This window comes from Zootoca vivipara, chromosome Z2, assembly GCF_965207765.1.
Source record: "Zootoca vivipara chromosome Z2, rZooViv2.hap1.1, whole genome shotgun sequence".
NCBI classification, from domain to species: domain Eukaryota; kingdom Metazoa; phylum Chordata; class Lepidosauria; order Squamata; family Lacertidae; genus Zootoca; species Zootoca vivipara.
Window position 1 is genome coordinate 11,802,100 of NC_142585.1, and position 22,784 is coordinate 11,824,883.

Here is a 22,784-nt window from a genome sequence, read left to right on the forward strand (position 1 = left end):
ACAGCAAATTGTCCTGGACTGGTCCTGGTTAGGAACTGGGGGTTTCAGGATCTTAGCATGTTTTAAAAGGGAAATCTCCCCCAAATGTTCGTGCACCACTTAGGTTGCAGTCCTAAGCATCATTACGAGGGAGTACATCCCACTGAACTCAGTGGGACTCGTTGAGTAAACATAATTAGAATTGGATTGTGAATTGCTGTTAGCTGTTAGGTGATGTAGTGTTGCTTTCAGCATGAGATCAATGACATCCACAGAGCATGGCTTCCACCAAAGAATTTTGGTAACTGTAGCTTACCGGGTACGTACCCCACAAAGCTACAATTCCCAGTACCCTTAACAGACTACATTTCCCATGATTCATCAGGAGAAGCCATGTGCTTTAGATATACGGTGTAGAGGTGACTCAAATATTTTTCGTAAACAGATCACTGTGTCATCTGGCCAACGGCAGGGAGAAAACACAAGTCTGTGCTACAGAAAGGAGAGTAACTCTCTACATTTATCCATGAGTTACAATAAACTGAAGATTTAGCACCATCCTGCAGAAACAGCAGGAAATACTGTATTGGGCAAAGAGGAATTTTAAAACAGACAGTAAGGAGGCAAAGAGAACAAAATGGTCAATTGTTGGCTGCACGAGGAACAAGTTATTAAATTTTCTCAGCATTTACTTTATTATTATTATTATCATTATTATTATTATTATTATTTACATTTCTATACTGTCCTTCATCGGAAGATCGCAGGGTGGTTTACAATATAAAAACACAAAAAATGCATGCCATAATAACAAAAATGATAATCCCATGCACAGTTTAAAAGCTTATACATTATTTACTAAGAGTTAGCAAACCGACAGCATAACTTTAAGGCAATGCAATGTTTGGGTTACTGTGCCATCGAAAAACAAGCTGGCTCATTTTGTACCTTCTTTTCTTTTGCTATATTACCTTTTATCTGTATAGGAATAGACTGAAAATTCATGGCTAGCTTTATTTCAGAACCCCACCCACCTGCCCAAGGGTAGCGGGGATCTCTTTAACCAGAAAGGGGTAGAAAATGGGGTGGGGCATATGGAGGGGGCACTGCAGGGCTCATATGAGGAACCTTAGCCCTCCATGCTTGCCGGGGCTGATGGGAGTTGTAGTTTAGCAACATCGGCACCCCCAAACCTGCCCCAGAGTCTTGAACCCTGATGACCTGCAATCCTTCCTGAAAGGCCAGGTTTTTTTTTAGCATAGCCTTTGGTGAAGAGGCTGCAATTCTAACCCCACTTACCTGGGAGAAAGCCATATTTTACTGGGTACATACAGTTGGGACTACACCATTAATCTTAATTCCCAGTTACAGCAAGGATTACATTTTTATTTTATTTTTCAGATTGTAAACTTGGGAGCAGAAGCCTATCTATATTGCCCCATATAACTCTATCTGGGGTCACGTGCACTGGCAACACTTTAAAAACAGTAATGCAAGATTCAATGTTCATGAAACATTGGTCCAGAGCTTTATGTACAAATTGGGCATCGTTGTTTGCTTTTAAGCAGAAGGCAATAACAAGCCTAGCATAAGGAAACAGAACATCATGCAGTGCCTTGGTAGGTTTGCTCAGTTCTCATCAAGTCCCAGTTAATCTCACAACCCTAGCAGCTGCCCCTATTTTGCTGTTCTCTGCAGTCAGGTGTGCAGGAAAAGGTGGAGGGAATAATATACCTGTGTTGAAACAGCCTTGCAAATAGCCAGTAGCCCATGATGAGTCAAAGTCTCCTCCAGGAGGCCAGATAGCAAATCTCAATGGAAGTTACTTCATTTTAAGTAATTAATCCAATGCAACAGATATACTAACACAGGTACATGGCAGCAAAATAGCTAGTCTGTTTTGCTGTTTGTAACTTAGTTAGTTAGTTTGTTTTGCCAGGCTGTATTGACTCACCCCCAAAGGTCTAAACTCTGTCAAAGCAACTTACTGTAACTTGCTTATTCGCAAAATCCCAGCCTCAAAAAAGTATGATGCTGGTGCCTTGAAATTGGGAACGGACCTCTAGCCTGAGCCAGGAAGTTCCCTTATCTCTACACAAACAAGACAGGAGAAACATGACATCTCAAACATGACATCTGTATATGAACTGCAGGGCTACTACTGCCTGTCATGATGATGTTTGCCTCAAGGACAGAACAAGATAGAGCATGAGAAAGGCTCTGTGCCCTGTTCTCCTTTTGCAGAGTTGATGGGAAGGCTAAAATATTATTATGATTACTTATTGCATTACTTCCTTTTTTCAGAAAAGGTGACACCAAGTGACCCCAAAATTAAAACCAAAACATAAAACCCAGAATAAAACTAAAACCCAAACAGCACATCTGTAATATATATATGTAAGGTATAAGTACCTCAACACTCCCCCCAATAAAAAGACAAGAGACCACCATAGAAATACCAAATACTTTACATATTTAACAACCGAAAGCTTGGATGAATAGGAATGCCTGAAAATGGATAATAATGGCATCAGGCATGCCTCATGGGGAAAGCATTCCGCAAACAGGGAACCACCACTGAAAAGGCCTGTACTTGTTTTGCCACTTTCTGCACATTGAGAAGGGCCTCAGGTGGAAAATGCAGGCTGTGTGGTGGCTTATGTGGGGAGGAGAGGTAGTCTCTAAGGTACTGGGGGTCAAGAACTGCATAAGACTTTATATAGGTTAAAGCCAGCACTTTAAATTGAGCCTGGAAACTAACTGGCAGCCAGCAGAGTTGTTCCAGAAATGGCACCTTATGCTTGAACTACCTTAAACAGGTGCACAATCTTGCTGAGCAATTCTGCACCAGCTGCAGTTCTCAAGCAGTCTTCAAAGGCAGCCCCACATGTAACATGCTTCAGTAATCTAACCTAGAGTTTAACAGTGTGTAGGCAACAGAATGTCAACACTTTAAATAGCAAGAGGCTTGGATTTCAGAAGCAGCCTTGGGGAAGATTTTCAAGGAAGCCTCTGGAAGAAGAGCCAGATAATCATCATCATCATAAGGCTTCACCCAGCTCCCACGCTGCTTGAATAATAAGGCAAGTCAGTTTATTATTGTAACATTTTCAACTTCCAAAATATTACAACACCCTCATAAACATTTTTTGCTGTTGTTATTACAGGAAGTCTTTACACAAAGTTAGGGATCCTGACTTACTTTCTTTCCATGTGCGGTACTGAAACATAGTTTTGATGACCCAAAGGCGATCTTGCCTTATAGCAGGAAGGGGAAGTTGGGGCCTTCCAGATATTGTTGGATTCCAACTCCCATCATAGCCGAAGGTCAGAGGTGATGGCAACTGTAGTCCAGCACCATCCATCTGGAAGGCCACAGGCTTCCCATCTCTGCTTTACATAATTGAATGTTTCTTTCAGTAACAGTGTTCTAAAAGGGTATCTTCATTTTTATTTAAAAGCATATATCCTGTTCTTCTGCCCCAGCAAGGGACATCAAGGCTATTTTAGTAAACAGTGCACAAGATGCAAAGCCAATTCTGCCAAAATGATAGGCAGTGTATTACATACACAATGACTCTATAAACACAGTTATTTAACACAACCCACAGGAAGACAACTGGTAGTCGTTCACAAACATTAGAATGAGGCTACAGTGCCCTATTTTATATAATGCTGGCTGGCACAACCAGAGTGAGGACCGCTTCAGATGTTTGGACTACAGTATTACTATTTTTTTAATTTATTTATTAATAGGATATAAGTCACTTCTGAAAAGTAGAAAACTCAAAATGCTCAATAAATGGCAGAGGGGCCCATTAATGCAAAATATTTACTTCACAAAATCAGGAGGTAAATGGCTTAAGGTCTTTTTAATATACATCACTCAAGAAGCCCCATAATGAGTCCACAACATTTCATTCCTCAGATTCACACCTGAGCTTTAAAATACGCTCAAGACCTGCTTGTGTTTTAAGCTGTTGTAAAGTCTGGCTTCCTGCACAGCCAGCCTAATAATAATAATAATAATAATAATAATTTATTATTTATACCCCGCCCATCTAGCCGGGTTCCCCCAGCCACTCTGGGCGGCTTCCAACAAAATATTAAAATACAGAAATCCATCAAACAGCCTTGTGTCTGTTTGGAAGGTATGGCATGCAGGAAATCAGTATTAGCTTTGCATCAGGTCTGAGAGGACAAGACATCTGAGGTGGCTTGTACTGTCATGGTATTTTGGCATTGCAATGATTTGTTTTTTGGAAAAAAGTACATTTGGCTTAAGCTGGCCTATCCACATTCAAAACAAGTCGCTTCACACTTATTCTTACAAGCACGCAGGAGGCTTGTCTCTCTGAACAACATGTGTGTGACAACAGAAGACTCTTCTGGTGCAAATCACTCCTTCGTGGGTTGAAAGTGGAAGCACTCAGCCCAAACTGCACCCTGCTTTTAGAGCTGCTCATAGCCAGCGTTAGGACGAGTTTTGCGGCCAACAAAATAAGCCATAAGAACGAGAGCAATTAATCCTGCCAGAGATGCTCCCACCATAATGGGCACAAAGAAGTAGTCCACCTCTGGGATGCAATCTTCAGCTGGATGGAGAAAGGGTAATAGGAATGTTAAGCAGTTGAGAGGTCCCGTTTGGATGACAAAGTAATTCTTCCCCCTTCCCATTTGCTGCCTGTGTGGGAAACCTAGATGCCTTCAGTGTGGGCGTGCAAGTACCCAAGCTGCCCTCTCAGTTGACACTCCTCCAGATGCACTATCTCCAGCCCACCAAATAGCCTCTTGGTGGCACAACTGTGATGGGGAGACGGGATTGTTTGGGGAGGATGACATACTGGGATATTCATCCCCACCAGCCATATTCCTGGCGTAAACTCCATTCCTCCCTGAGCAGCTATCAGCAGCAAGTTATAACCCGAACCCAAACCTTCTCTTTTCCCCCACCCACCCCACTGTGTGTGCATGGTCCCACTTCTGGGCCCCAGGTGCAAAAAGGTTCGGTATCAAAACAAACTATTCTGCAATGCATTTCCACCATTGATATTGAAACAAAGGAGAACCTTACTGGGACAAAAACTGTTTTCTGTTGCTCAGGACCCTGTTTCCATAAGTAGTAAGCTAGATGTTTTCTGGGAAGGCCAGAACCAGGGCCTTTTGCAAAAATAATTTCCTGGGCTAACCCTGGCCTTCCATGGTCCTCACCACTCCCTAAAAGTCGTAACTTTAGCTGAAGGTAGCATACTAACACAAAACATCTCTAGGGCTATTAGAAATGTGTGCAGTATTCTTGCATACAAAACGCCCAGAATTTTGTGGAATGTTAGGGTATCATTACAGACCACGAAATTGGGCCCAAATCTACCCAAACAAGGAGGCTCAGAGAGCCCATTTTATGAGGTGCAAATTCAGGCAATCTGCAAAATTCCTTCTCTTCGCTCAGGAGTTACTGAATTAGGACGTCACAGAGTTTACCCCTTACAGGAAATACTACGCTACCAAACATAGAAATTGTTTACCCATTTTACAGTACAGAATGTGTGTCTCTAGCTGCAGATAATACAAATATTATTTACAGATGCAGTCCTTCCCAACAACAGTAGGAACTTGGAAGCACTATTTCCTTCTTCCAAGTGCATATGATGGCATAGTCTTGCAAACACTCTCTTTCCCTAAATGTTCAATCTTTTTGCTATCCAGCAACTGTTGGGGTGCCAGACTATTGCCCCTCCAGATGTTGAACAACTCCCATGAGAGCTAGATTTCACCAACAGCTGGAGGATCAAAAGTCCCCTGTCCCTGCTATGACATTATTGGGATTGTGACTGTAAAAACGAGCAGACTGTAAAAATGAGCAGATAATTCTGCTGCCCCAAGAAGCAACGCCTATGTATATTTTAAAAACCACCCTTTTTATACTGGACATGTATTACAAGCATAGGAGTGCACTAGTTCACTTTCAGAGTACCTGTGATTTTCTAGAGCCAGCCTAACACAACTGAAAGGAGCTTCTCTTACTACTATGCACGTTTTCAGGATCTGCAGCCTGATCCCAGCCATGCTGATTTGAAAGCCTTGCCTCTACTTCAGCGATACTTCAAGCACAAGGTAAGACAGCTCAGCCTTAAGCCCATTTAGGCAGGAGATGGGGAACCAATCTCCCTTCAGATGTTCGGTTGCTGGGCTCCCACTCCCCTCTTCCATGGCCATTAACTGCAATGGCTGGGGCTTCCAGAAGCTGCAGACCAATAGCATACGGAAGAGCACAGGTTGCCCATAGCCTGATGTAGACCATACACATCTTACGGCAAGGCTAAAAATTGTCCTAATGCTACTATGCAGGGATTTGGCTGCCCTGAAAGCGTCCTGACAGCAGCCCAAATCTTAGCTCCAAATGAGTGCCCAGATACAGACAGTAAGTCTTACATGTGTACCTTCCCAGATACCACCTAGTCTAAGGGAGTTTCAGGGTAGTTTTGAAGGACATCAGCTAGCTTAAACACCTGATGCCTTCTAGTCCAAGCCAAAGAGAGGAAGGACTTGGCCCCACATTCCAATCCTCCATGCGTAATGCAGCTTGGCCATACAATGCAGCTGCTAAATAGTACAAACACACCCTAATTGAGTGAATCAAACTGCCTTGATATATACTACCTAAAGGTAAAGGGACCCCTGACCATTAGGTCCAGTCGTGACCGACTCTGGGGTTGCGGCACTCATCTCGCGTTACTGGCCGAGGGAGCCCGCATACAACTTCCAGGTCATGTGGCCAGCATGACAAAGCCGCTTCTGGCTAACCAGAGCAGCACACGGAAATGCCATTTACCTTCCCGCTGTAGTGGTACCTATTTATCTACTTGCACTTTGACGTGCTTTCGAACTGCTAGGTTGGCAGGAGATATACTACCTAGATACTGTAATATGGGTCCAGCTATTGATGCTGCGAATTCTAAGCCCAAGTGAGTGCTTTCAGAACATCTGAGCATGCAGGGTTCAGCTATTAACATGGTTTCCCCAGCTCTTCCTGTTTTTCCCCAGACAGGATAAAAATTAAAGACATATAAGTGTTTAAAGAGGATTTATGGAGAGGCAGGATCTAGGCAATATTATAGTGTGCACTGGAATGATTCTTAACTACAATCCAGTCTTGCATAGCTTACATATTTAAACCCTGCAAGATTGCAAAAGCTGCATGTAAGTGTTGTTTACTCTGTCTGGTCTACTTAGTCTACCTTTTAGCCATCTCTGCTTTTAGAGCCAACTTTTGGACTTGCAATCATATTAGTTAAAAATAGCAGGGAAGGATTTGCCAGGTCCACAGAACATGGGGTGTGGAGGTTTAACCTTTTCCTCTCATGCCATGGTCCTGATGTCCCCACTCTGTTATTTTTAACTGATGCATCAGCCCTCACAGGGAGGTCTGCACTGGTGCCAACAGAGGCTTTTCTGTCCAGACCAGCACCAACTTTTAAGGGTTCTTCAATTTGTCAGGATTGCATCAGGGAGGGAAAGTTTTAAACCTCCCCTCCCCATCTTCTGCAATCCTCATATGCTTCCCCCTGCCCTCACAAGCTTTTGCTATTTTTAACTGCAAGTGATGAGTTTATGTCATCTGGCTTAGCCTTGCAGCAGTAGCTTTCAAACTGTGTTTCAGGAAAATGGAGAAAGAGGCGACCGTGGAGTTTCAAAAATGGAGATAAGACAAGGGACAAAACATTATTTAGTGACAGTTTCCCCACCACTACAGATTATGCCCTACGCTGTACAGACACAGGATGCATTATAGGGTGCAGTCAAAAGGGAGTGAACAGCAGCCCCTCACGCCAATCTGTAGGTATACTAGGACTTCTGTAGGGTTTCCGTGATAGATGCACCAGTAATTCAACCAGCAGGTAAGTTACCTGGAAGGAGTCATCTGGAAAACCATAGCTTTATAGTAACACATAATCTACTGTCCAACCATAGGGAGAGGGCAAAGGTGCTTGAGGAGACTTTCACAAAAGCTTTTCAATCAAGCAATGTGACCAAGCTTCCTTAGGAACAGAAGATTCTTTATTAAAGCATTTTGTGCACAGACAATCAAGTCCTTGCATAGAAATACAATTATATAAGAAAGACAGTGGCTTCAACAGATTAAAGCAGACATTAAAGTTTCAGGTGTTTTAACACAAACCAGTCACTTTGAAGCTGTACAGATTTTAAGTAGAAAAGCTCGTGTGCTTAGCAGAAGCAATTTTATACCTTCAAGATGAAGGTGTGCCCTTTGCTTAGCTTTCCGGGGCACATTTTGCCACCATTTCTGACCCACTGCGTCTGGTCTAAATCTGTTATGGCATATGTGCAATGACAAATTGCTATGACAAATTCAGTAAGCTGGTACATGTTAACACAAACACACATGCAAAAATCATCAAATTGCCAAGCCAAGGAAAGACCTTTCTAGCAGACAGCTCACAAGGGTGATTTAAGCAAGTTGATTTATGTTTGGAGGAGGAAACACAAGCAGATAAATTGCAGCATGGGTGGGGATTGCCACCTTGTTCTCTTCATTCTTATCATAATGAGCCATGGGGGGTAAAGGGCCACAGTGAATGAATTCTTGCTTTAAGGGGAACCCTACTCTTACTCATCTAGGCTAGAGAATTCCAAACCAAGGTGGTTCTGAAAAGGCACAATTTAAACCCTCAGAACAGATGGCTTACTTTTGGGGATGCCTGCTCTACACATTTAGGGAATCAATTGTTGCAGAAACTCTACATTTTTCAGTGGTCTTTTATGTAACTAAATATCTTACTGGAAACTGAGTAGTACATTGTACACCAAAGTCATTTGCTGTAAAATGTAGAGCAGACATTTATTTTTGATCAATTTTTCTCACCCTGCCCATGGCAGTATACTCCAGGTAGCAGCTTGCCCCAAATGTAGTGATAATCATGGATCTTACTTTTTTAATATCCAAGGTTGTATAACCAAGAACATACGGTAGTTTCTATTTTAGTGCACAAGTAAGTATAAACAGACTTAACAGCTTCAAGCCTGTATCAATGGCTACAATGGAACAAATAGACTTTTAACAGCAAGCCCAGTTATTTGCTGTAAAAGTTAAGGGCACTTTGAACTCTGATTCTCTCTCTTTTTTATTTTAAAGAAAGGAATGAGAATGGTAAGATAAAGGGTTCCTCCTCTATCCCTGCAGGTAGCAAGATAGCAATACTAAGCTCCCACATGATCCAGCTCTGCGGTTTTCCAATTGACCAGGTAGGACCAGACAGTAATTAGGATTTACAAGCTTCAGAAGTTAGTAGTGCCATGGTGCTAGTAAAGGAAAAGCTTTTACATCCTTGCCGACATTATTCAGGTTTGCTTGGGCTGAGGTGGCTGCGAAGGGATTTTAATTGCTGAATGCCATGAGCTGGAAAAATGCTGCTTAAGCACTGCACAGCTCCCCTGACTGGTATCCTGGGCTACAAGTCACCAAGTCAGCCAGGTTACCTTTGAGTTGTAAAGGATGGAGTGTACAAAGCAGTAAGTACAAACCCCAGCTTTTCCATGCTGCTCTTGATACCCTAAGTGGGTCACCCTTTGTGATTCCTTTTTGTACCATTGCCTGCTTTACAGGTACATTTCTACACATGAAGTTTGCATACAAATGTATTTGAAAGGTTAACTTTCCATGGGCTGGTTTTGCCATGGCTATTAGTCAGTCCCAATACATTTTTATGACGTCCTTATTATGCTCAGAAGAGGTACATTCTTGATCATGTTTTGTTTTGGGGGGCCATCTCCACAGTTTTAAGGAGGAGAGAATCTTGGACCTTTTTAGTGGCTGGTTTCCATTTGGGAGCTTGCACTTTTCTTTAGAAATCACAGCCAAAGCCAAGAACAAGTCACACAAAATTTACAAGGTTTGATATCCGGGTTGGCTCTGTCTTCTGCCAAGCGCGTAAGCAACCACTATAATCATAATCAAGCCCACAAGACCAGCGCCAACTATTACTGGGATTAGATAGGTGTCATCATCCAGCAAACACTCTCGTGCTGTAGACAAGAAAGGTGGTGACAAAAGAAAATATATGATGTTTGCCAAGAGCTATGCCTTCGCCTTTATGCGAGCAGCATTACAATCCTACATGCTAGAATTCTGGCCTTTGGTCTGACAAACAACCAAGTTATACCAACCCTCCCTGTTTTCCAAAACAGAAGATTTATTAGATAACTAAAACGATTCAAAATTTGCCGATATATGCCTGAAGTTACTAAGCTTACAAGAAAATTTTGTTAAAATCAAATGCTTGTCATAAGAACATTAAAAAGAATCCTGATGGAGATGCTCATGGGCAGCTCACAGGAAGTATCTGAGTGCAATAACACCCCATTGTTTATAGCAACTGGTATTCAGAAGCATACCAGTATTATAGTAGATAATAATACTATAATACTGTATTATAGTAGATCGATTTTTGTGGTAAATAGAAGATGCTTATTCCTAATTGTAGAATACATTATGCCTTAAAGAAATGTTATCTGAATCCTGAAATACTGGGGGGGTTTTTGGGGGGGGCAAATTTACATTTATATCTTTAATCACTATTGCTCTTGCAATATACCGGTAGGTTTTTTTGGGAGGGGGGAGGTGACAAGCAATTATGCTGCCTAAAATTTATTATTCTGCAACTACTGGGCTCAAAGGCTTTTTGAAAGCTAACCATCAAGCCAGATTCAAATAAATGAATGAACAAATGAACAAATGCCACATAACAGAAGCCTCTGCTTTTGGAGAGTCACCTGCCATTGTTTAGAGTGCAACATGCACTTGTCTGAATCAGGTTTGCTCTTTAAGATCCATTCTATCCTTCAAATAATTCCCCCTTCTCAAGTGTACCCTTAGAACCACACTAACAGTACACAAATACAAGCCCAGGTTATGTCAGAACTGAAAGCTATCGGCTGAAATAAAACAGGCTTACTATTTAATTGCAAGGTTGATCTCTGCCAGGATATCCCTCCACAGGAATGGTGCAGCTGGGAGAGGGCTTTGCCCAGTTCTTACAGATCCCAAATTCAATAGCAGCAATTTAGTCAAGATATATTCACTCCTACCAATAGTACTTTTGATAAAACCTGCATTTCCATTATTTCTAGCACAGCTCTACCGTAAGTTTAACAACTGCACAGCATCCAATTGCTCCCTGAGAGCCAGCCAAGATTCTATTCATTGCATTTTATTGTATTATCTATATATTGTAAATAATTTTAAGAGTTTAGCATAAAGCAATGTACAAGTCAAATAAAATTAAACTTGGCCCACTTGTTGGGCTCAATAAATCACTTTTCAAGTAAACAGTGAGTTTTCTTTGCTGTTTTATACCTATCTAAAACTTTGGTTTTTAAACTCAAAAGCTTCCGAAGGCTGCTTTTTTGGGGTGGGTGGGTGGGTGGGTGGGAATCATTCTTACCTATTGAGAACTCGCCATTCTGTACTTGAAATGGCTGGATCCTTAAGTTGAAGACGTTCAGGCTACATGAAGGAGTCACTACAAGATTCTCCTTTTTTCGACACATGTATGAGTTTCCGAGGGAGGCCTCCCAGAAATCGAGATTGTCACTTGCAGCATACTGCGTTCCTGTGGAGGAAGAAGACATTTTGCGTGAAGACTTGCAGGGGAACAATTTATAAGCTCCCATTTCTAAAAGTAGTACTGCAGGCCAATTTGTTCGAGGGTTATGTTAACTGGGAAAATTTACCTGCTGTGAAATGTGTACAAGCTGAATTTATTAGAGGATAATCAGTTTACAAATCAGGGCTGTGGTAAAATGCCATGCTCAAATTTGCTACTCCATTTGTGTGTGGCAAAATGAGGAGAACTTTGCTGATTTTGTGGGTGTCTGAATTCTGTGAACAATTTCAGAGGGAGCACCCACTTGATTTTTTGGGGGCAGTAAGGTAATTTCTCATGGTGCCTTGATGCCACAAGGTAATCTCTTGTTGACACTGCCACTTTGGGTGGCAAGGAAACAGCCACCCCAAACAAGTCTCTGCATTTTACGGCCTGTGAAATCTACCTTTCAGTTTCGGACACAAGGACACCTTTGACTCAAAGCAGAGTGGCCTTAACTTTGCATTAGCCCTAGTATGCATACATCCAGCTATGGTAAGTACAACCAAGGTGTGGCATGCTAAATGTTGAGACCAAATAAAAAGATCTGACTTGACTGCTTACAGCTAGAATCTTACCATTTACAGGGTTCATCACAGTGACGTCCACCGCTTTCAGGTAAAATCTTTCAATGCTTGTGTTCTTCTGTTTAAGCAAGCAATTCATCGTTACATATACATAATACATATACAGCGTAAAAATACCTTTGCAAAAACTTTCTTGTTAAGCATCAGACAGAAGTTTTAGGGGGCCCGACTTAACAATAAGCCACCACTAGCATTAATAAATATCAATTTTGATACTAGAGAAGCTTCTTCCCTCCTTAGTCATCTTGAAAAAGAGATTTTCTTCAATGGCTTTTCACTAACATGCTGAACTTCTTCCTTAAAAACTATGAGTTGAGGGCATGTGACATAGCAAGTAAAACTTAACTGCAATGTGTGGGTGTGCTGTACCTCAGAGGTGGAACATCTGCCTTGCATGCAAAATGTCCCAGGTTCAATCCTCAGTACCTGTAGGTAGGGCTAGGAGAGGCCCCTGCTTGAAACCCTGGAGAGCTGCTGCCAGTCAGTGTAGACAGTGCTGAGCTAGATGGATGCAATGGTCTAACTCAGTATAAGGCAGCTTCCTATGTCAACCATGCCTAGCAATACTGCTGCGACTTTGTCAACAAGCAGCAGTAGTTTTTAAAAAATAAAGTTTGATTTCTGGTTATCCTCCTGCACTTTCATAAGAGGCACAAACAGGGCTCTTAACACTCATGCGCCCTCTCCCGATACAATAGCAGAGTTGTTACGCTGCTCTTGCGAGAGCGACTAATTCCATCATGACAGTAAAAGGGTGATGCAATCTGAATGGAAAAAGAAGTTTTCAAGAACCTGCAATGAAGCTGAATTCATTTCCCACATATATGAACACAGAATAATGAGTTACTTACGACAGCAAAAGTGAAGTCAAGCACGATGCTGGTATCTGTCAGGGTGAGGACAGAAGATCTATTGCCACAATTCCCGCTAGCTATAGTTGTGTTTGGATTAATGTTCATAAGAGTCTTTGGGAAGAACAGTGCGATATAAATTCAATAGAGAAATTTAATAAGGAAATGAAAACCCAGAGCAAACCACAAATTAAGCAGCTCACAATACTTCTTTCACAAGCTTCCCCATGCCCATAAAGAATGTCAGATGCTTGTTCATAAACACCGAATAGCTTCTATACTCTGTTGTAGAACTAGCCTGACTATCCAATCAGATCAGCACTGCTAGATTCCAAAATATTAAAAGGGGGTGCTTATTTCCCCGTCCACCTTACATTTCCAAGGAGAGTAACTGATCTAAACTAGTACCTTAACAAGCACCAGCTTCTCAGCCTTATGCACTTGGGCTCCCTCTGTGGGTGAGCTGTGCACTTACAACTTGCAGAACAGAATGCCATCTTCAAAGGTTTTGGGAGCTCCTATTCCAGGGCACTTTCACCTGCTAAACACACACCACAAACTGCATTCCTTTCACCAAGCATACAACTATACAAGCTAGCAGCTGCAGAGCTAAAGGTGTGGGGGCGGGGAGAGGACCGCCCACCTTTTGATTTATGCAACACCTTACAAGTTGTTGCGTTTTCTATGGCTTTTATCTGACTTTTTGCTGTTTTATCTGCTGCTAATGGATTTTTTAAAAAAGAAATAAAGAAAGAAATGTATTTGTTAGTGGTTTATGTTTAACTTTGTTAGATGCCCTGAAACCAGAGCTTATGTGCCCAATAGATAAAGCACTGACTAAAATAATGACCTTTGTCATGTTCAGCTGCAGCCCCATGTTTGCCAGAAGACAGATCTCGGTGCCATTTTTAACAGAGTAGGTTCCTGTGGCAGGTATCTCATCTGGTTGGCTGATGGAACGTGATGAGAACGTTGTGTTAGCCTCCACTGTGGTGTCATTGGTGATGATGGAGGCGGTATTAGTGATGGAGGCGGTATTGGTGATGGAGGTGGTATTGGTGATGGAGGTGGAGGTGGAGGTGGAGGTCGTATGAGGAACATCAGGCTCAGGGGTGACTACAGCATCTTTATCACACACGGTCTCTGCAAAATAGAAATATATACACTAGCAGCACAGAACTAAATTCACAGACCTGAAGAACATCAAACTGTTCACCTGTTCGCAACTATGAAGATACTGAAGACCATCAAAGGGCCAGAACTCAGTGGCAGTGCACCTGCCTTGCATGCAGAAGGTTCCCAGGTTCAAGCTCCATCATCTCCTAGTACAGCTGGAAGAGAATGCTGCCTGAAATTATGGAGAGCTGCTGCCTGCCAGTGTAGACAATACTGAGCTGATGGACCCAATGGTCTTCTTCTGTTTAAGGCAGCTTCCTATGTTCCTATAGCTTGTGCGCACAAAACAGGAGAAAACCAGTAAAGGCCAACTAGGAACTTTTTAAACAAGGGGACTGCCAAGGATTAAGACTCTGAAACCACAGCAACAGAACCTATTTTCTGGAAGTAAATAATAATAATAATAATAATAATAATAATAATAATAATAATAATAATAATAATGCACTCCTAGAAGAAGCAACAAGCCTCAAAAAACCTTAGCAGTCCCCACATCAGATGTCTAAACTCAGATAGGGCACTTGAAGCTAATCAAATAGATATGCTGACTAGATAAACTGGCAAAGTTCATCAGAAGCTTTGTAAAATTGCTAGAATAGGAGCCTTTCAAACGTTGTTGGACTACAACTCCCATGATTGCAACCACTGGCCATGAAGGCTGAAGCTGGTGGGAGTGGTGGTGCAACAACATCTGGAGGGCTACAGGTTCCCCAACCCTTAGGGTGGAGGAAAAAATGTTTGCATAAGACTATGAACTACTAACTTTGGTTACTTAGGTTGCCAGAGGGAAGAAAAGCCTCGAGGATGACATTCTGGAAGTTCTGTATAACACTGCCAGATTCAACGAAGTCCACATTTTGACAAATGAAAACTGTGTCTAGATCAACTGGATGCAAAGGATAGTTTGTAGAGGTAGTAATTAGTCCTATTAAAAAGAAAAACAACAGATGCTTTTAAGACAACTGATATTATGAACATTAAAGCCAAGCAAGAAGGTCTTTGTGCATCTCAGGTAAAGGGTGAAGGGACCCCCTGACCATTAGGTCCAGTCGTGACCGACTCTGGGGTTGCGCGCTCATCTCGCATTATTGGCCGAGGGAGCCAGCATATAGCTTCCAGGTCATGGGGCCAGCATGACAAAGCCGCTTCTGGCAAACCAGAGCAGCACATGGAAACGCCGTTTACCTTCCCGCTGTAGCGGTTCCTATTTATCTACTTGCATTTTGACGTGCTTTCGAACTGCTAGGTTGGCAGGAGCTGGGACCAAGCAACAGGAGCTCACCCCGTCACAGGGATTCGAACCACCGACCTTCTGATCAGCAAGCCCTAGGTTCAGTGGTTTAACCACAGCGCCACCTGGGTACATAGTTATAATTCTGGTACATAGTTGTAATTCTGGCTACAAAAAGCTCTGTGGTTAAATTGAAGGCTAACCAATATGGCATAAGCCATAGTAGGCTACAGCCTAGCTCAAGACAATAATGGTTTGAACTATCAAGTTTCCAATTGCTGGAAACCACAGGAGGGGAAGAGTGGTCTTAGGCTCAAACTCTGCTTGCTGGTTTCCCATAGGGAACTGTTTGGCTATGGTGAGAACTGGACTAGATGGGCCAATGGGATGGGCTGATGACCAGATCCAGCAGGCTCTTCTGACTATCTTACTACAAAAATACATTTTATTATGTACCGAATCCCAAATTTGTCTTACTAGAAGGCATTTAAAAGGCTTATAAACAGCCTCGGTCCAGTATACCTGAAGGAGCATCTCCACCCCCATTGTTCTCCCCGGACACTGAGGTCCAGCTCCGAGGGCCTTCTGGCGGTTCCCTCACTGCGAGAAGCCAAGTTACAGGGAACCAGGCAGAGGGCCTTCTTGGTAGTGGCACCCGCCCTGTGGAACACCCTCCCACCAGATGTCAAAGGAAAAAACAACTACCAGTCTTTTAGAAGACATCGGAAGGCAGCAGGGAAGCTTTTAATGTTTGATGGACTATTGTATTTTAATATTTTGTTGGAAGCCGCCCAGAGTGGCTGGGGAGGCACAGCCAGATGGGCGGGATATAAATAAAAAGTAGTAGTAGTAGTAGTTGTTGTTGTTGTTGTCGTCATCATCACACCTCTTTAAAACAGAGAGGTCAAGGCAGCAAGGCCATCCTAGCTAGAGTTGCAGGGAGGTGGCAATTGTTGGAGGGGAGCAAGAATAGCAGTGGGCTTAGGACTATGATCATGGAAACAGAGTGCCACTTTTGATACCTTTTTTTATTATAGAAAAGCTCCGCCCTTGCCCAGATGCCACCACAGGGACTTCTGGGCCCCATGGTGGAAAGGAGCAGCAATTATAGCATGGAATTTTACAAAGCTTTGCAGTATAACACTTACTATGTAATATCCTCATCCATGGAACTTTCACAAATATAAAGTTGCACAAATTTTCCAAGTAATGAATCGGTTTTGCTGTAAACTTGAATTATTCAGCCTCTGAATTTTAAAAAAGGCACTTCTTTCTAAAGTGAGGGGTTCACCCTGTTAAGAGCTGTAACAACTATTGCAGGGTAACTTGAAATGCCACCTTTACCTTTCATTTTGGCATCTGGAAACAGTGTTGTGTCATTGGTGTTGTAGGTGAAGGAGATGATCCCTTGATAGGTGTCGCTTGTTTTTGTGAAGCTGATATTCCAAGAATGACCTTCTCCAAATTCTATAGCTAGCACAGGGCCAGATATTTCGTTGTCACAACTGCTTCCATCATACCTTACATGTTCAGGGAACGTAAGAACTGTGTTTTTCTGAAACATTTTGAAGAAAACAGACAGCAGTCACTGACCAGTACTCCCAGTATCAGCAGGAGGACATTTGTCTTTTTTCTAGAAAGCGCCATCTATATACAGTCATATCTTGGTTTTTGAACAGTTTAGTTCCCGAACATTTTGGCTCCCAAACGTCGCAAACCTGGAACATCCTATGGGGTTTTCTGCAGTTTCTGATTGGCTGCTCCTGCAGCCAATCAGAAGCCATGCTTTGGTTTCTGAATGTTTTGGAAGTCGAATGGACAACTGGAATGGATTCCATTTGACTTCCAAGGTCTGACTGTACTGTGTTTGACTTTTGGAAGAGAATTCAAGTTCTCCTACCTATATTCAAGACAAGTCCCTTTTCATAGAATCATAGAGTTGGAAGAGACCACAAGGGCCATCCAGTCCAACCCCCTGCCAAGCAGGAAACACCATCAAAGCATTCTTGACATATGGCTGTCAAGCCTCTGCTTAAAGACCTCCAAAGAAGGAGACTCCACCACACTCCTCGGCAGCAAATTCCACTGTCGAACAGCTCTTACTGTCAGGAAGTTCTTCCTAATGTTTAGGTGGACTCTTCTTTCTTGTAGTTTGAATCCATTGCTCCGTGTCCGCTTCTCTGGAGCAGCAGAAAACAACCTTTCACCCTCCTCTATATGACATCCTTTTATATATTTGAACATGGCTATCATATCACCCCTTAACCTTCTCTTCTCCAGGCTAAACATACCCAGCTTCCTAAGCCGTTCCTCATAATGCATTGTTTCCAGGCCTTTGACCATTTTGGTTGCCCTCCTCTGGACACGTTCCAGCTTGTCAGTATCCTTCTTGAACTGTGGTGCCCAGAACTGGACACAGTACTCCAGGTGAGGTCTGACCAGAGCAGAATACAGTGGTACTATTACTTCCCTTGATCTAGACGCTATACTCCTATTGATGCAGCCCAGAATTGCATTGGCTTTTTTAGCTGCTGCATCACACTGTTGACTCATGTCAAGTTTGTGGTCTACCAGGACTCCTAGATCCTTTTCACATGTACTGCTCTCAAGCCAGGTGTCTCCCATCCTGTATTTGTGCCTTGCATTTTTTTTTTGCCCAAGTGTAGTACTTTACATTTCTCCTTGTTAAAATTCATCTTTTGTTAGATTTGGTACATGCATTTAAATGCAACCCATTTACTGCACTTGTTTTAAGCCGATTTTAAAGGGATTTTTCTTCCAGGGTGTTGCCAAGAATGGTGCTGTGCAGATGTGGGGAACCTCTGGCCAGTGACTGGATGTACCTAGGCCCACCAGATTCCTCTCATTTGGCCTCCAAGGCATTTTGGGGGGAAACTACACTTATCTGCCAATTACCCAGAATCATTGTGGAACAACTAAAGCATTCTCTTATGTCTCTTATATAAGCTCTCTGCCTGTTCTTCTGAGGCTAAATGGCAGGTAGAGGGGCTAATCTCGGAATTTGGAACTGTGATGCTTAGTGCTAGATAGGGAGATAAAATCCCTCTGCCTCTTTAGAGATCTTGTCTAAACACGGATGTCTCTTGTCACCTCCACCCCAGCGTTGGAATGGGGAAGGCTAAATTTACCAGTTGTGGCTGCCTGTATGCATTTGTTTGCTTGCCTATGAGAAAGTGTATGTATAGGGCAGGAACCCCCAAACTGCAGCCCTCCAGATGTTCTGCCTACAACTCCCATGATCCCTAGCTAACAGGACCAGTGGTCGGGGAAGATGGGAATTGTAGTCCAAAACATCTGGGGGGCCAAAGTTTGGGGATGCCTGGTATAGGGGGTGGGAACTGAATGCTTGATGCATGTGCCTGGGGGAGGTAGAAGTAAAGGTACAGGCATGGGGGGGGGGCGGGCGGGCGTTGAAAGTTGGCCAAGCTCCAATCAAACCCTAAAGTTGCAACAAACGCTACCATCAGGATTGTAGAACCCAGGTCTGCTGTACTGAGTCTGGGAAGAACCAGGCTGAAACCCTATGACCAGTTATGAAGCTCACTAGATGACTTTGGGTCAGTCACCATCACCTAAGAGAAGTGGGATATTAAATTTAGCAAGAAATATATTAACACTAGTAGGTATATCTTGTTCATGCTGAAATAGCAGCTTAATTAGGAATTAAAGTGCAATGCTAATATAGTTTAGCATTAAGATACCTAAATAGGAACTATTCATGACACATACTTAATATAGGAACATATGTTTGCACACACAAACACTATTTTGAAAGTTTCAATAACATGTTAGATACTTACATATTCATTGTGTTCAGTTTCATATGTTATAGAGATGTTCATAATCCATTTTCCAAATAGGCATGTCTCATTGGATGCATCTTTCACTTCTACATCCACAGCATAAGCCTGGTAAACAACTAGAATATTGTTTGCTCATTAGACAATGTGTTATAACCATCTCTAGAAACTCACACTTTAAATTCAGGCTCCTTTGACAGGCTTACATTTTAACACAATAAAATGGCCCCAAATACTCCTCCTCTGCAGCAGCACATCACAGAGGGACAATAGCGGTGGTAAGCAAGCTGTCTTTCAGAGGAACACTAACCCTAATCTTACTGGTGGAACTCCAAAATGCCTCTGTGGGACCTCAGTGCTTTTGGGTAGCATTTCGTGTGAGCCACTTCTTTAGAGACACAGAGCCTCTTGTGCTAGCAGAAAGGGAAAACTGGGTTAGTCCTGTTCCCTGATGTCCTGTGAGCCTGGGAATGACTGGGGACTTTGGTTCACCAAATGCAAGAGCACCAGCATAGAACCCCAAGGTTCTTCTGAAGTCGCTTTATTTCAACCAGCTAACTCTTTTGTAAGAGATCTTGACTGATAAAACATTGCTGCAACATACCGTACTCAACCCAAGTTTAACTCATATGTAGCCATGGGAAAGCTTCACGTTTCACTTCTTAAACTAGGACATGTTGCTGCCTTTAGCCAAATTAGAACAATGGTCCACCCAGCACAGTACTGTACTTGCCTTTTCTGGCAACAGCTCTTCAGATTCTTTCTCGACAGCCTTTAAACTGGATTTGTGAGGAATCTCTGTGCATACATTGCAGATGCTCTAACCACCAAGCTACGGTATGACCCCCTGTAGACTATGTCCTGCTCTTAGCAGACAGCAATGCCTCTGTGCCATGTCAGGTGTTTAAAGAACATCTGCACATGTAACAAAACATTGTTTTCTGCACTCTCATTAAGGTAGTAAAGTGCAATACCCCCACTTTTTTTGTTTACCATTTGAAAGGAGCACTTTATGGGCCCCTCTCAAAATCTGCAGCCAGGTATTAATCATGCTTTTAACTGGGCAAGCTATGGACAGTTCAATCGTTCACAGCCTGAGTAACATTTAATCATGTTTACTGGAGAGCAAGTTCCAAATTCAGCAAGGCTTACTTCTTGGGGGCAAGAAGGCTTAGGACTACAATCTTAACATTTCAGAGTTAGCTTTGCTGCCTTGTGATTATTTGAAAAGAAAAGAAATTCTTGTCTTTAGTTTTTCTTCAGTGCTTTTAAGAGTATGCTTTAGAAGTTATAATTCCAAGGTTTCTATTTTTTAATTATGGTAACTGGAGCTACCTCTTCTGCAGCCTTACTTGCCTGAGAAGTAGGTTAGAATTTTCAAAGGGCAAGGAAAATATGTCAACCTATTTCCAAAATGGCTCCTTATCTGACCTTTACTTTTCAGATATTCCTCTGCCCCATGCTACAGCCCCTCCTCCCAATTCTGAATACACCCCAACTTTTTGACTGAAGGCACAGTTCACTCCTGATCCCAAAGTTCACTTTTAACAGAGAAGAGCAGCAGTTACCCAATTTCCTGCATTTCTGCACACACCACTGTGCTGAGCACATCTCCCACAGGAAAGAGGCAAGTCTCGACTTAGGCAGAGGACGCAACAACTGATTTTGATGAGCATCCACAGCAAATCAAATGACTGAATACCCTCCCAATAGAGAGATGGGAGAAGGCAACTGACAACTGAATCACTCAGCTGCCCTCAAGGTAGAGGCACACACCAGCAGAATTCTCCTGGGAGGCTAACAAGACCAGGTAATGCAGGGACATACAACACGGGCCATCTCCTTCCCTGGAGCGGCCAATGTTGATGTGCACCTCAGCATCACTAGCAGCAGTGGTTCATTCCTGTTCAATATAGAGCATAGATAGACCAAACCCCACATCCCCAGTAATGAACAACTGGGGGAAGCAAGTAAGTCTGGAACACCCACTCATGCAGGGATGTAACAGGTGAGCCTCCCCTGAAGACAGCCCATTCTTCTTGATCTGCTAAATTCAGCAGTTGAATATCCAGGATGCACTAGTCGCAGAGAGGAAGGCAGGACAGCTGAGATAGCCCAGGAGGTAGAGCATGAAGCTCTTAACTCATCTACGCAGCTGCAAATAAAATGTGTTGAAAGTGCAATATACAAACGTGACACTACATGGCAACAGCGAGCTATGCAAAATTCAATGTATTTTTCAAAAAAAATATATTATTAAAAAAAAGCATCTTCACAGCATTTTTTTATATGTGTGTAGATTCCACCTGAGGTTCAAGCTCCCATGCTGGGCAAAGGATTCTAGCACTGCAGGAGATTGGACTAGATTACTTTCATGGCCCCTTCCAACTCTACAATTCCATGATTAAGATTCATGAAGGGGGCCAACAGGCACGCTCCCAGCTTGAGGGTTGCAAGTCATTTGAAGAGCTTCCATTCTCCAGCAGCTCAAAAAACCTGGATGCTACTTCTATAGACACAGCAGCGATGGACACAGAGTGGGTCTGGCGACTCACGCAGTGGCCCAACAGGCACCCTCCCAGCTTCGGTCTGAGTTCTCTGTGGTGCAGTGTGTTTGCGTCTGGCTGTAAACACCAGAAGGCTGGTGGTTTGAAACCACCCAGGGGCACCTGTGGGAGGGATTCCCGCATATTGCAAGGGGGTTCGACTAGATTACCCTTGGGGATCCCTTCCAGCTCTTTTTTTTTGTGGGACGGGTTGTCTATCCAATCCCACTGCCCTCCCCCCCCCGGCAGCCGTTTCAGCCCCGCTTTCCCCCCAGAGCCGGTGCTCACCTGATCCTTCGAGCAAGAAGAGGACGAGGGCGCAGAAGAGAGGGCCCGGGAGGCGACCGGCGGCTGAGCTCAGTGTCTGCATGCCGGCGGCGGAGGAGAAGTGGCTTCCTTGGAGCCGGAAGAAACGAGCGGGCAGGCGCAGGTGGCGACGGCGACCTCGATGCCAGTCACCTGAGTAGAGCGAGCGAACGGGGCGGGGGAGGGTGGAGGAGGAGGAGTCGTTGGGCGTGGTCTCGCGGCGGCAGCCAATCATAACGCCGGCCCCGCCCCGCCACCGTCTTTGTGGTTCACAGCCTCAGCCGCTTCTCCGGCAACCGGCAAGGGAGGGTGACGTTGGGCTGCCCGTGATTGTTTACAGCCTGCCCTCTTCTCTTCCTCACTGTTGCTGTTAAAAGGTCTTTGTTTATTAAACTCCGTCTGACGGGACTCGAGGCGGCTTACTGATAAAAAAAGAACCGCTAACGGTTCTTAATAGAATTAAGACTGTATATACGGATATAAAATCTGTTTAAAACGTACAAATAATTACAATAAAACCAGCCCATTCATTAAGCCCTATACCAAGCCCGCCCTATCTCCTCCTCCTCCTCCACGTTGTTAAAAGTTTTTTTGAGGGACTGAGGGACTGAGGGACTTATGAAG

At 43.3% G+C, this 22,784-nt stretch overlaps 1 protein-coding gene across 4 annotated transcripts in view; it reads right to left on the reverse strand.

The window, feature by feature from the left end:
• LAMP2 (lysosome associated membrane protein 2) overlaps window positions 1–22,356 on the reverse strand; it is a 29,248-nt gene extending 6,892 nt beyond the window's left edge. For 2 of the 4 annotated variants that reach the window (XR_015948647.1, XM_035113782.3), the window contains exons 1-8: window positions 22,143–22,356; window positions 19,309–19,427; window positions 16,832–17,042; window positions 15,020–15,181; window positions 13,931–14,223; window positions 13,081–13,194; window positions 12,221–12,287; window positions 11,442–11,609 (exon numbers count right to left, since the gene is read on the reverse strand). Coding sequence is in view for 3 of the 4 variants with exons in the window: in XM_035113782.3 (XP_034969673.2) it covers window positions 11,442–11,609; window positions 12,221–12,287; window positions 13,081–13,194; window positions 13,931–14,223; window positions 15,020–15,181; window positions 16,832–17,042; window positions 19,309–19,427; window positions 22,143–22,224 (1,216 nt within the window). In the remaining variant the exon portion in view is untranslated. Of the gene's footprint in view, window positions 1–647; window positions 4,575–8,019; window positions 10,024–11,441; window positions 11,610–12,220; window positions 12,288–13,080; window positions 13,195–13,930; window positions 14,224–15,019; window positions 15,182–16,831; window positions 17,043–19,308; window positions 19,428–22,142 lie in introns of those variants that run through there. The other 2 variants (XM_035113779.3, XM_035113781.3) reach the window with 2 other exon arrangements.
• Between the last annotated feature and the right edge of the window lie 428 nt (window positions 22,357–22,784).